At 40.7% G+C, this 13,963-nt stretch overlaps 1 protein-coding gene across 1 annotated transcript in view; it reads right to left on the reverse strand.

Moving 5' to 3' along the window:
* Positions 1-13,963, reverse strand: part of MYLK4 (myosin light chain kinase family member 4) — an 84,702-nt gene that overhangs the window by 58,106 nt on the left and 12,633 nt on the right. The window contains exon 2 of the mRNA XM_086740299.1: positions 10,280-10,538. Coding sequence (XP_086596425.1) covers positions 10,280-10,538 — 259 coding nt within the window. The remainder of the gene's footprint in view (positions 1-10,279; positions 10,539-13,963) is intronic.

Below are 13,963 nucleotides of genomic sequence, written 5' to 3' on the forward strand. Positions count from 1 at the left end.
GAAGCTGCTGCAGATTTTTGAAATTTTGGATCCTGGACCAAATGGTGTGCAGGACCTCTACAAAGTAATCAGCATTCAAAAAATGGCTGGGATCCAGTAGGCTGAGAGTTCAGAGGCATGCCACCCCTCAGATTTTGGTTTATAGCTATGCAAAGAGGTTACTAGACAGAGAGTCAGCAATTTCATTTCCATGTTACAGATAACTCTGTATGGATGTCACCGGCCGAGGGCATGACCTGAGGAGACTCTTCATCCATCTCCGTACCTGTTTCTCATTTTACTTCTCCCTTCTCCATTCAGACAATTAATTCTGTGGAGTGGATCTGACTTGTACTGTGCCTCACACAAGTTCAGTTAGGGTCTCTGCTTGCTCACCATAACGCATATAATTATCATCAAAGACCCTTCACAACCCACTGAACAGACACAGGCTTACCCAAAGTACAGTTACCTGCGACTGGCAGTATTATTCTGCTGTAATATCACATGCAGAAAGATAACAGATTTACTTAAAGTTATTTGTTATAGCTCTACATTTTCTTTCTTGATTAACGCTGCTTTGAGGAAGGAGTATCATGACCAAAGGGTAGCACTGTTCCCTCACACTCCCTTAGGAAGCCAAACTCACATTTTCTCCAGAACCTCAGAAAAGTGAGCAAGATACATAAAGCTCTTTAGATCCCATCCCCCTTTTCCCCTCACTTTGGGAGTTCAAGGAGAGTACCATTCTCAAGTATGAGCTCTAGTAGAGACCATCAACTTTTCTGATCACACCAGCCATGTGACCAAACCTTCACAGGTCTGAGAGCCACAGGTCACATATTAGCGTGCAGAAGAACAAGGGAGCTGTAGGAACAGTTTACTTGCAGTTGACAACAATACTTCTCTAGAAAGAGAGGGGGAAGGATGAGTCTGGAATGGACATGCCATGGGGTCCTGAGATGACACAGGAATCTTGGTCTCAGGCTGCTGTTGGCTCATTTCCTCCCAAAGCTAAGGACTCAGCTTATCCAGGAGTCTCTGCACGAGCACAGCCCTACTGCTAGTCCCTGGCAAGGACACTTGCCCTGCTCTTGAAAAACTTGTGATTCCATGCCACCTTTCTATCTACAAGGACTTATAAGATAGCCTGGGAAACCTGCAGTTCATGAGAGACCTTTCAAATGAAAAGAAAAAAAACTTAACTTACATGCAGAGCAATCCAAACCCAAATGTCTGACAGCTGTTACCACTCTGAATTTCAAAAGTGAGTTCATGATGTGTGCCACAAAACTGATAAAGAGCTCTGACAGTCACTGACTTAGCAAAATTCAGGAAAAAAAATACTTTAGTGCAGGTAAGGACTAGAAAGCAACCTTTGTTAGTCTTAACGCAGGGTATTTAAAAATCTGTTTTCTTTGCAATGCAATAGATGTAGTTTTCTTGCTAACAAATACCATTTAATACATTGGCCTGAGGTCTTAAAAACTGAAAAATAAATTGACAGTAGCAAAACAGTAGCAGTGCAATAAAAACAGGACAGTGGAATGAAATTAACTTATTTTTCCTTACAAACTACAATTCACTCAAGAAAAAATGCAAAATCTCAGTGAGCTAGGCATAAACAAAAAAGTAGATCTTTTTTCAAGCTTATCTGTGAGTTCTGTAACAGTTTCAGACTGAGTTAGAGAGAAAATGAAAACCACCAAGCACAGACTTGATTTTTTTTTAATTTGTTATTGAATCTACAGAAATCACTTTCTATAAAGAATAGAGTCCTAGGATATCGTTTACATGTCTGTTAATTATCTTCTCTTTACCACTCGTTTGTCTTGCATGAAATGCACAATTCTACACTGTTAGCAGTTTCAGTAATGGAATGGACTGAAATTTATACTCAACAGAGCTGTGTATCACGGACAACATTCTCCTTGACAGCATGGTACCGAACAGATAGTTCTTCATTTTCTATCAAGTTGCTTAAAGAGTGGATTTAAAGATCATTATTTAAAGTGAACGTTTAAAAAAAAAAAAATCATCATTTCGTAACTGACACTACCAAATTAATTAACAATGTGGATAAAGACATTTGTAACAGTTTTTACTTTCTGAGTGTCCCCTTAGTTTTTCCTCTTTTTCTATTTATCCATGCATATATGTCATAGAAGTAGAATCATTATAAAAGGAAATAGCATCAAAAACCTTAATAAAATCTGGTTGGTTTGCTTTTACTGAGAAAAATATTAGTACAGATTTCTGAAAGAACAATTTTTCTGATGGATTAGAGGACATTCATATAATGAGCTTCTTGGGCCATCGTGGATCTTTGACATGAAATAAGTTTTGAGATTCTGCAGGTGGATCTCTTCACAGAAAGAAAGAAAAATGTCATTTGCAGCAAACTTGTTAAAATCCTAAGCACTCTGGCAATCTACATCCTTGGAGCTACTTTAGAAAAGTGTCTTCCTTTTTGCCTTTCTAAATCAATTTGTTTCTTTTAAGCAGTGTTTCCTGTTAAGAATTCTTCTAAAAGCTCTTGAGTTACAACATGATGGGTCATCACAGCATTGTATTACTTTCTCGGAAATCACAGCAAACGTACGTACTATCTTTGACTGCAACACCTAGTGATATAATAACTAGTGATGCTACTTCTTTGGAAAGATAATGCTACGTTCACTTGACAGCAACTGGAAAATAACCGGTATAAGCCTTACCGGGGATCTCCAAGTCCCACAACAAGCTGGCAACTTTGCTGCCACGGTGGCCAAAGAAGGCAACCTTGGGGCAGCCCCTTGTACATCACCCAGTAGAGGTCACTAGAGGACGCCTCATGTTTTAACGGCACGACAAAGCACTCGGACAGCGAGGGGAGATGCACCTTCCTGAAAAGCACATCAGCTGTCTACGATTTGCTGCCGGAGACACTCTCCTAAAAGAGAGGAATATGTGCTGCTCCATGAAATAACAGACAAGTTTAACTGGCTACATCTGAACACAAGCAGCATTCATCCAGTTAAACAATATCTATACTGGTCAGTGAAATATATCTAACTTATTAAAAGTATATCTACTACCTGTGCATTTCCAGATGCAGGGATCTCTTTCTTTCTTCCATAGCTTAATACAGTCCACAAGGTGTGCCAGAGATACGAAGCTAAAAGGCAGAAACTACCTGCAATCCAGGCAGCATTTCTTTGCAGGGTTAGATCCATCCCTTTATTTTTGATCAACTGATTAAATTGGTTCTCCTGCTCTAGCAGATGCAATTTGGCAGGCACCCTCAAAACCATCTCCAGCTCTGTAAGTACCACCTATCTAGGCAAGATTTGGACACTCAGCAGGATCCCATCTCACACTTCAACACATTCCCTGAACCTATAAGGAAAAGAAGTGATGGCCTACTGACAAGCATGAAACAGGTGCAGGGATCTACAGGAGATGCATACTGCACGGACTGGAAAAGCAATTATTCTGACATCCCAGAACTTCTCAAATGAAAGCAAACTGTTAGTGCAATCCCTTCACAGTTAGCAATTCAGGCCACTGGTCATCTTTTTCCCCTTTTAATAGGCAAGAAATGGAAAAAAAAAAAAAAAACACCCAAAGAGCAAAATTAAAGACAATCACTTCAAATGTGTCATGGCACACATGCACAGAAAGGTCAGTTTGAAATGCCATGGCTTTGCTGTCTGCAGTCCTTTCTGTTCCTGTGCTAGCAGTCTATCTACATTGCTCCCATACCCAAAGCACCACCATGCAGAAAGCAGGTCCTAGCTGTTTCCCCATCTCATATCCAGTGTTTGCTCATCTGCCAACCATCAAGTCCTTGATCCAAAGGATGGAGGTGCCCGACCATTTCAACCACATGGATGTGAGACTTTCACTATCATCAGGGTAACTTCTTTCCCCTAAAATTTCCAGAAAGAAATAGGCTGCTGTTGCTGAATTTTCCCAAGCAATTCAATGTGATGCAAAGTCTGGCTTGAGCAGCCAAAACCTGCGAATTTTTTAAACAACTGAAAAGAAGATCTTAAAATTGGAAATGATAAGCAACTTTAACAAAAAGTCCTGCTGCCAGCTCCATTATAAGCCCAGGGAAGCTGTCTTACTTCTAAAGACAGAAAACTAAATACATGAGGAACAAAGTATGTCATGGTTTATTATCTTGTATACGAGGATATATATAAGGATTGTGAAGGATAATTACATAAGGTCTTAGGTCTATATATAAGGAAAGAATCCTTATATATAATCTTATATATAAGGAAAGAATCCTTATATATAAGATTATACATCTGTGAAACAGGTGCCCATAATTAGAGAGTGCTGATGGTCATTGTGGAAGATCAAGCAGATGAAGAAGAAAAAGTGCCATTTCTTCTCTGCTTGTGTATTTATCTGATCTGAGGTGAAAAAGTAAAGCACTTAAACCACTCCCTCTGGCTGTGGAGAAATATGAGTACCAGAAATCTCAAGTACTGAAAATTCACAAATCAAACTACAAAAATCATTACATCATTTGAAAAAAGTCAAGAGATTAAAAAAATAATGACTGTTGTCCTTTCCTTAGTCAACTTCTGGCTTCTAAAACTTCAGAGCACTCTCAGGTCACATTTTGAGTTATTACGTAGTTGTTATGTTGGGGAGGGTGGGTTTAGATGTGGGATTTTTCTTCAGTTGGGAAACCTTGATATCTTTCTCTTTCTTTCTGAGAAAGACAGACAACATTCTGTCAACATTCTTACAACCATGGGAACTGGGAACCTTAAGCAAAACAAAGCCACCTGAAATCACAGAATCACACACATTGCTACATAAGAACAGACTGCTATGAACTTGGCACTTGAAGAGTGCACTGCAGAAAGGATATTCTGTAAAGCTGTACCAGGCTGAGGTTGGTAACACAATGCCTGATGACAGCATTTCAAGCAAGCTGAAAAGGAGGTTGGTAAAAAAAAACTGGGCCCAACCTCGGCTGAAGTTCACTTAAACTTTTCTGACCATATTAAGCCAAGCTTTAGACAGGGTGCTTTGATTTCAAGGCTGAAGAAATCATTGAGGGTTTTGACCTCTTCATTAGTTAAGAAGTCTCACTGCAAATATACAGAATCTCTTGTAGGATTTTGTTAAAGAATCTTTCTTAATTAAAATTGTAAAACAAGAAGTAGTTTTCTGTCAAAATACTTAGATCAATATCTTGAACAGTGTTTGGGGAGAGAAGAAAGTTATTTTGGGTTAATTATTCAACAATGATCGTTTTGTTCCCTGCTCAAAATACTGCCATGACTGTGACCTCCCCAGGAAAAAGGAACGTGCAAAGGTATTGTTGCCACCACAGTCATTTCCAATATAGAGGCTGCAGAGAAAGTAACTGCTAGAGAAATTGTGGTGGTGGTCAAGAGGGAGAAAGAAGGTTCAAAGGAGACAAGGCTCATCACATTCTGACTGGAGACAATGAATTAGAGGACAATTAGCCATCTCTGGGCCTAGCTTAACTGAATACCAGGTATTGAGTATATTCAACAGTTCCAGCTAGGCAAAATATTTAAAAGTCAGTCCTTAAACTGTTTTCAGAATATCATCAAAGGGATACTTTTGCATGGAAAATTGTATTGCCAACTCAAGAAACAAAATTCCAATGAGAAATATTTTTTCCACTTTTGGGGAAGAAGAAAAAAAAAAAAAAAAACCAAAAACAACCAAGAAACAAACAGCTCTCCTGAACCGAAAGTACTCCGAATGTCTCCAGAACAGCAAAATGAACTGGCATAGCAACTATCTATTAAAATAAAACTAGCTAGTGGGAGGTGTAATCCTTATTAAATTATTGTTTTCTTAAAAGAGTAGGACTAAGAAGCCCTGAAATATGGCAGTAAGGAAAGAGCAGCTCTGCTTCTAGCTACTTCTGCCCTTTCAAGGAGGACAGCAAGGGCAGTAGAGCTACCAGAGGTTATCACTTACACAACAGTAAGTTGCAAATGACAAAGTCACATTTTTTTAGCAAATGTTAGGATTCACATTTACGTTTACTAATAATGGGAGAAATTCTATTCTGGTACATAAGACTGTAGTTTAACTAATTTAATACATCTCAGCTTATGAATAAATTACTAGAGTCCAACTCTAAAGAGGACAAGGAGTAATGGTTTTAAAATAGAGGGAGGTAGATTTAGATTAGATATTAGGAAAATTTTTTTTACAATGAGGGTTGTAGAACACTGGAACAGGTTGCCCAGAGAGGTCGTGGAAGCCCCATCCCTGGAAACGTTCAAGGCCAGGCTGGATGAGGCTCTGAGCAACCTGATCTAGTTGGGGATGTCCCTGCTTCTTGTAGGGGGGTTGGACTAGATGACCTTTGAAGGTCCCTTCCAACCCTAACCATTCTATGATTCTAAAGGTAAGGTAAAAATCACAGTAAAATAAACATTTAAGTCAATGAGTTTTACCAATGCCTTTTCTTTCCATTTTGCAGCAGACTGTAAGTGTGGAAACAATCAGTTGCCACCACTCAGTGGACAGCAAGTAATGCATTACCCACGCTAGTTCAGCTGTGTCTGAGCTCTAGCTAAAAGTCCTTCACAGTGCTTACGCCTCCAAGGGAAAGCTTGCTCACGAACACGCACAGGGAGCATCTCTCCTGTCACAGCATATTACACAGCATGAATGTATTGGCACCACACAGCAAATAAGTAAAAGAGATGGATGGTAAGTCAAGGTAATGGCCAGATCTTGTGGATGCAAATTGACAAGATCCAGAAACCCTACAGTTACACTGTCGACTAGTAATAACTTCAGCCACAGGAACTGCAGTTGTAGCTGTAGCTCTCTAGGTTGCAAGAACTTTAAGAGCAGCAGCATTACGCTTCTAGAGAGATCCTGAATTTTAAATCTCTTTCCCTAGGTGGTCTGCCAGAGTTCAGAAAACTTTGAAGCTTCACTTAGGACTAGATTTAGCTTTTGATGAATGTTTATTTTATATTGCTCTCCTGAAAAAGTGGTTATGTAATTATTACCCAATGTGGGTGAGTTACTTTTGTTATTAGCTTGGTAAATAGGAACCTAGGAGCTTCTATAGTTCTGAGTGTTACTAACAGAAAAGAATCAAGCTGCATGCATCTGAATCATGGAGCCAGGGTTTAAAAACAAGTCACTCATGCTGAGGAAGATAATTTTACAGTATTTGAAACTCAACAGTCATTGAGAAGAGGGAACTAGTGCCCTAGTTTCAGGTAGTTAATCAAAATCGAACTATTTGAATTGTGTTCTCGCACCCATCATTTACCTGGTAAGAGCCAGAAGGAAGTGACTGCAGGTTTGCCAACCAACAGTGTGCAGCTTTGACTGGGCCATCAGAAGCAGTCTACATGGGGAACATGGAGCTCACCAGGAGCAATGCAACTGGGCAGACTGGATGGTAGTTTCACAATCAATTTACCTTTGCATAAGCTGGTGTTACTGTCAAAAGAGGAACAGCTGCTTGTTCCTACCCTGTGCCACCACCTCCCTTGGACCAGCACAACCCCCTGGCATGGCTGTTCAGTGCAATGGGTCAAGGACAGATCTGAATTTTTATTCTTTCTTTTAATCTGGTTCTTACCTATAAAAACTGGTCCTATAAAACAAAATGTCTTTCACTTGATAATGTATCACTTGAAGCAAAACTTTGTGTTCATTCCTGCAGACAAAACTTAGCTGAGAAACAAAGCCATGTGCTGCCAACTGTATAAATGGGGGGCAAGAGGCCATTCTGAACGAAGCACATGTAAAACGGGCAAAGAGGAGTTCTGCCATGAGTTATTTTAAGTTATCTTCTCCAAGCGCAAATGGTCTCGGTGGAGAGCTGGTGTGGCAAAGAGTGCCATCTAGAGGACTGCAACCTCACAGCACCAAGACGTACATTACACTGTCAAGTCATTATTCATAGTTGATGGCCAACAATTGCTGGGTTTGCTTTCCACAGTTGTATTTTAACGGCTCTGGAAAATATATTTTTTTTTCTTTTTAGGTTTTTTTTTTTGCAAGAATATACTGTACTGAAAGATGAAAACTGTGTTTGCTTATTTCATAAAAAATATATCTAGAAAAACAGTTGGCTTGAGGAAGAGAATAATCTTTTTCTGTAATTATAATCAATTAGTCTCAGAATAATTATTTATTTGAGCAAGTACACAGTTTGATCACTCTCTTCTAGATAGGCTCTTGAGTTGTAACCCACTTCCATTGAAGCAAATAGATGTTTTGTCACTGCTTTCAAAGTCAGCAGGACTTCATCCACAGAAATTACATACATATGCCCACAAGCATACACATGTAAATGCATACATATAAGCAATGTTTGCTGTATTTCCTGCCAGCACAATATTCTTTCCTTCCTTTCCAGAGCAGTATAGTAAAACTGCTCACCAGCCAAGCAGACCAAGCTGAGACCTTTCAAAGGAAAGTCTTGGTTTTCCTTTGATCAACATTAACAGCACAATGAGGCCCCAGTTCAGTATCCCACTGAGAAATTCCTAAAAAAAAAAAAAAAAAAAAAAAAAGTGTGAAAGTTAAGTTTTGCAATTAACTTCTAAGCTTGTAAAAGCTTAGGAGAAACAGAACTAATGCATCTGGAAACCTCACTCCAGAGAGGTATATTACCAGAGTTCAGTTGAACTGCCTTTCACCTTTGAAGTCTTGTCCCCAGGAGACTGATGAGCTAAAATGGGAATACAGAGCTGTTTCTCCAGCTTGCAACTAGCCACCAGCTGTCCATCTTCTAAATCTATTCCTTTCTCCCCTACTGCACCTCCAAACTCTCCCTGTCTTTTCTTACATCATTCCTAATAAAGAGCCTACCATTAATAAATTAAATACCTTAATAAAGTTCCAACTATTAGACTGAAGAAGCAGACATCAACAGATTTTGCAGCAAAAAGTGGTGGAAAATCCCCCTACCTCAGCTACTTTCTGCAATTAATCATCAAACTCAGATACATGAACACCAGCAAAGCAGCTCACATAGCCCTTCTCTTGGCCCTAAAGAGAGACAAAACTTGAAAGAAGAGCTACACGGCAAGAACAGCAGTTTTTACTTTCTCACCTGTGCAAGTTGTGATTTTCATACTGGAAGAAACCTTACTTAAGAGTTAATAATGTCCTCTAAGCCACAACCACCCAGATTTATTTTTTTTTTAATTCTCATTTTCACTGTAACACTAAATTAAAATCTCTAAACTAAACACATCCTACTTATGTGAGACATGGTTTGTTTGTTTTAATATACGGATCATTTTCTTCCTCTACAAAGTAAATGTTGCAGTAGCTTAGTGAAGACTGGAATAATTTTGTACAAAAGGGACCCAGGAGATGAAGACATATCAAAAATTAAACTTCTTGAGTTGTGAATACAAATGAAAATATCATGAAATTTACTTTACACCAACACCCCAGGGTATCATCTGAACAAAAAAAAAAATATTCAGAATACTTGAAAAACTGCTGTACCATACCAGCACAATAAGCACACAAATAGCCACAGCACACAAACAGCCACAGCACAAATTTTTCAAGTCTTTTCACAAATTGGTGTGTAAAATTACTTTTTCATTGCCCTATTGCAAGCACATTTTCTTAGTTCTTGACTAAATGACCTGTCAATAAAAAAAAACCTGGTTCCTCTAGACTCTCCTATAGAAAAAGCGTAATACAAGGAAATGTTGCTATTTCTAAACACATTTTGGCTGACCACAGAGTCACTTTCCTGCCAGACACCCCGTACTATGATGACCAGCACCGTTTTTATTGGAGACAAGTGCAGCGTAGAGGTACACTGGACAACATTCGGCCCTGCAAGCATGGCACCCAGCATATAACCATGCCCTTGCTCCTCCAGTGTTAATGGGGAGCAAAGGACAAAGGTGCCTGAGCTCCTCTGGGAAAATTGCTCTTTCCATAGGATTCATTCTGTCCCCACTAACTCCACTGCTGTTAGATAGGATAAATGCTTTCAAAACATGCATCCAACAAAATCCATGCTTGCCTTCTGATTTTGAAGAGCTGCAGAACCACACAACTTCTTTACAACTTATAAATCCAGCTGTAAATAAACCCCAGAAAAAAAAAAAACCACACTTGCTTGCTTCTATGAATTCAAAAGATTAAAAGATGCTGACCAGTCTCTCAAAGCTGCAATACATTTTCACACGATAATGAAAAATTCAACTTTATTGGGAAACATACATAGTAACCTCTTTAGCTGAAAAAAATAAAGGCATAGTGCTTTGGGAACACAAAATTAATTATGCAGTTAGTTAGTTACCTTTTCATCTTCTGTTCCAGGATCTAATTCACTGAATTTTTCTTCCTGAAAGCGTCTAGTCCTCTCCATTTTTTCCACGCTCTGAAAAAACGTTGTTTTTTCAAGTCTGTTGCTGTTGTATCGTGTATTGATCTCTTCCAGCCTGTTAATCTTAAGTAGCTTCAGACTATGCCCAGTTAATTTAACGTCTGTCTTCCTCTCCACCTTAGATTCGTAAACCAGGGAACACTCATAACTTCTGATTTCTCCTCCTTCTTGACTGTACAAAAGAAAGACAAACAAAAAGCAAGTGTTATTAATGCATCTTAGCTTAGAAAACTGCTGCTGTTGCAATAGTTTATACTTCAACTCTCTCTCCTTATACTTTCTGAACCAATACACAAATACAGAGTTAACAGCACTAGCTGCTCATAGATGCCGTTCTACCTACTCATCTACATTCAACACCAGATAATTCAAGCAGAATTTAATTTGTTCATATAAACTCTTTAGCTTTATCAAATCAATACAGATTGTTGTTGCTTGCAGACCTTTCTCATGGGTCACTCCCCACTTTTTAACCACTTCTGTGGTTCCCCGTTGCTCAAGTGCTCACCTTCTCTCTTGCAGTTCCAGCAAGTTGACATGCGAGGACCCTGTTACTAAATCTATTAAGATTTTTGATATTAAACCAAGTGGTTTAGGTCTGAACACAGTTCTTCGCCCTCTTCCCACTATCCTATACCCTGGTGTTCTGGTTTTGTTTAGTGACTAAGGTGGTAGCTTCTGTAGGAAGCTGCTAGAAGTTGTTTCCCCTTTGTTCAGTGGACTTGGCCGGGCCTAGGGCAGACCCGCTGCTGGCCAAGCCAAGTGGTAGCAGAATGTTCTGTGATAACGCCTCTGCGATAATGTATTTAAGAAGGGGAAAACATAAAAAAAAAAAAAAAAAAAAAAAGGAGAGAAGATGTGAAGCAGCTGAGTCGGGGCAGAGAGGTGGAGGCATGAGCCTTGTGGGCCTTGCAGGTCTCACCCTCTGGCCTCCCACCGGGCGGACGACTGGGCCCAACTTGACCTGGCCCAGATATGAATGAGATGTAAAAAGATCCTGAGAGGCACCTGCCAGCCTGTTGTGAAGAATTTTTCTTGTGAGAGGAACGGCTGCAGACACCAAGGTCAGTGAAAAAGGAGGGGGAGGAGTAATGCGGCTCCTGGCCAAGATTCCCCTGCAGCCTGTGGTGATGACCATGGTGGAGCAGGTTGTCCATGGAGGTCCACGGAGGAGCAGAGATTCACCTGCAGCCCATGGAGGACCCCACAGTGTGGCAGGTGGAGACCTGAGGAGGCTGCGGCCCATGGAGGGCCCTCTGGGGCAGCTGTTCTGGAAGGACTGCACCCCGTGGAAGAGATGACCCACGCCGGAGCAGTTTCACAAAGGACTGTGGCCCGTGGGAGGGACCCCACGATGGAGCAGGGGAGGAATGTGAGTTCTTCCCCCGATGATGAAGCAGCAGCATGAAACAATGCATGATGAACTCACCGCGACCCCCATTCCCTCTTCCCCCCTGTGCCACTCGGGGTGGGAGGGAAGGTAGTAGAGATAATGTTAAGCCTGGGAAGAGGGAGGGGTGGGGGGAGGTTATCTTGTTCCCTGTCTTGTTCTTCTGCTAGTTTTAGAAATAAATGAATAGTTTTCCCCAAGTCGAGTCTGTTTTGCCCATGACGGTAACTTTAAGGATTTCTCCCCGTCCTTATCTCAAACCTCGAGCCGTTTTCCTTATATCATCTCCCCCTATTCTTTCAGAGGGTGGGGGGAGCGAGCGAGAGAGAGACTGTGTAGGCTGGTCCCAATCAGGGCTGAACTATGACACGCGGAAATAGGTAATTGTCAAAATGGTGCTGATTTGGGGCCCTCTGTTGAAGGCTGCAGAAGAGCACAGTCCTCAGCTGGGTTCCTTCCCACTGCAGGCCCTCACGATGTGCCCAGGGCTTATATGATGGAGGATCATCAAGGCTTCTCTGATGGTAAGACTGGTTGGAAAGTTGTCGCAAGTCAAGCTGTTAGTTTTGATTGATTCCCTGTAGAAGGGCTTCTATTCACAGCAAGGTGGTGGGTTCTCTCCCTCAAGTAATCACTTTGTTACACTTGGAAAACATGTCCTTTTGCATGACTAATTTTAAAAGAGAAACTACTCAAAAATTTCACTTAGCAACTTTGTGTAGACCCAGGAAATAACAAAACAAAAACGTTTTCATTGTTTATTACTGCAAACCTTCCTCCACTGTACTGGAAACCCAGCTACAAAAGCACAGCCCTAATGGTTTAGCTCTAGAAAGCTCTGAATCTGGTCAATCTCATTACACAGCTCATGATTTTGATTTTAACTTGCATAAATATCATAAACTATATGGTGTAATTAAGAATGTATATACAACCTCACAGTCATTAGCAGCACCGAGAAACAACCTTCAGTGTACAACCAAAGACCACTTAAATCAGTTATTTTTACCCAAACACCTTCCAACAGAAAACGTTCCTATGTTTTCACCCCACATCTGCGCACATGTCACAGATTAGATGTGTATCTACATCAAGTACCTGTGCTGCCTAGAGCTAGTCCTCCAAACTCTTCCCAGATATGAAAGATGCCACGTGCTATCATGGGTGACACAGGATATGGCTTGCTAGTGGTGACATTTATAGATGATGAACAGCAAAGGACAGTGCAAGCTTGCAAATAAGCTTTTCGGAGATATTCCTGCTACCACATTATTGCAGCCCTAGAGCACGCTGTTAATACATGAGATGCAGGGACACCAGCATGGGACTGTGAGACGTTCATCATCTGAACAAGTTGTGTAGCCAGTACAGAAAAATGCCAGATCTGCTGCTTCTAGCTTCCATTACTAGCTCTCATGGTTCTGACATCCCTCTCCAACCCCTCCATGTGAAAGGACACTTTAAGAGATTTTCTTCCCTGGTTTCTCAAGAGCGGGGTTTTTGAGTTTTCCTAAACACACTGACAATTACACATGATATACCACAAGGGCTCCGTCTAACTGTCAAGCCACTATTCTACAGATTGACCTGGCTCTGAAGACCACTTCTGGCCCAATGTGACTGCAACTAAGGAAAGCTGATTCAGGCTCTCCACAAATCCTCAAAGAACACATCATCCTCTAGGTTATGATCTCCAAATGTGGCCATCCATCTAATGAGAATGACATGTCTTACTGAAAGGACATGTTGTTCCTTCAAGCTGACTGATGGGTCAGCTATCTGGAAAAATACTAATGGGATGGCAAGCCCAAAGGTATTACTGGGCTGTGTTACCAAGCAGAGGCTAGGACTGAGTCCAAACGTGATTGCCCTCTCCCCATTTATTACCTTAATATATCCCTGAAACAATAAGCTAAACAACATAAAGTTTCTGAGGTGCATATAGCACAATTTGTTGCACGTGTCTCCTCCAAAGTCTCAGAGAAGCAATCTCACCCTGGTTACATGCTACTGCGCAATGGGAGGCTATGGCCTTCCATCTAATTAAACAGAAAAAGAAAAAAAAAATGGTGTTCAATTGGGTGTTGAGCTCCATTTCCCCCAAAGGAGGGTGAAAACCTTCTCCCCATCATTCCTAACTTTGTCTTAGTCTTCCCTAACTTTGGCCTAAGAGATGTTTTTTTTTTCTGGGTCTTCCTCAGCAAGCC

The sequence above is a fragment of the Chlamydotis macqueenii genome, chromosome 2 (genome assembly GCF_036417535.1).
Source record: "Chlamydotis macqueenii isolate bChlMac1 chromosome 2, bChlMac1.mat, whole genome shotgun sequence".
NCBI classification, from domain to species: Eukaryota; Metazoa; Chordata; class Aves; order Otidiformes; family Otididae; genus Chlamydotis; species Chlamydotis macqueenii.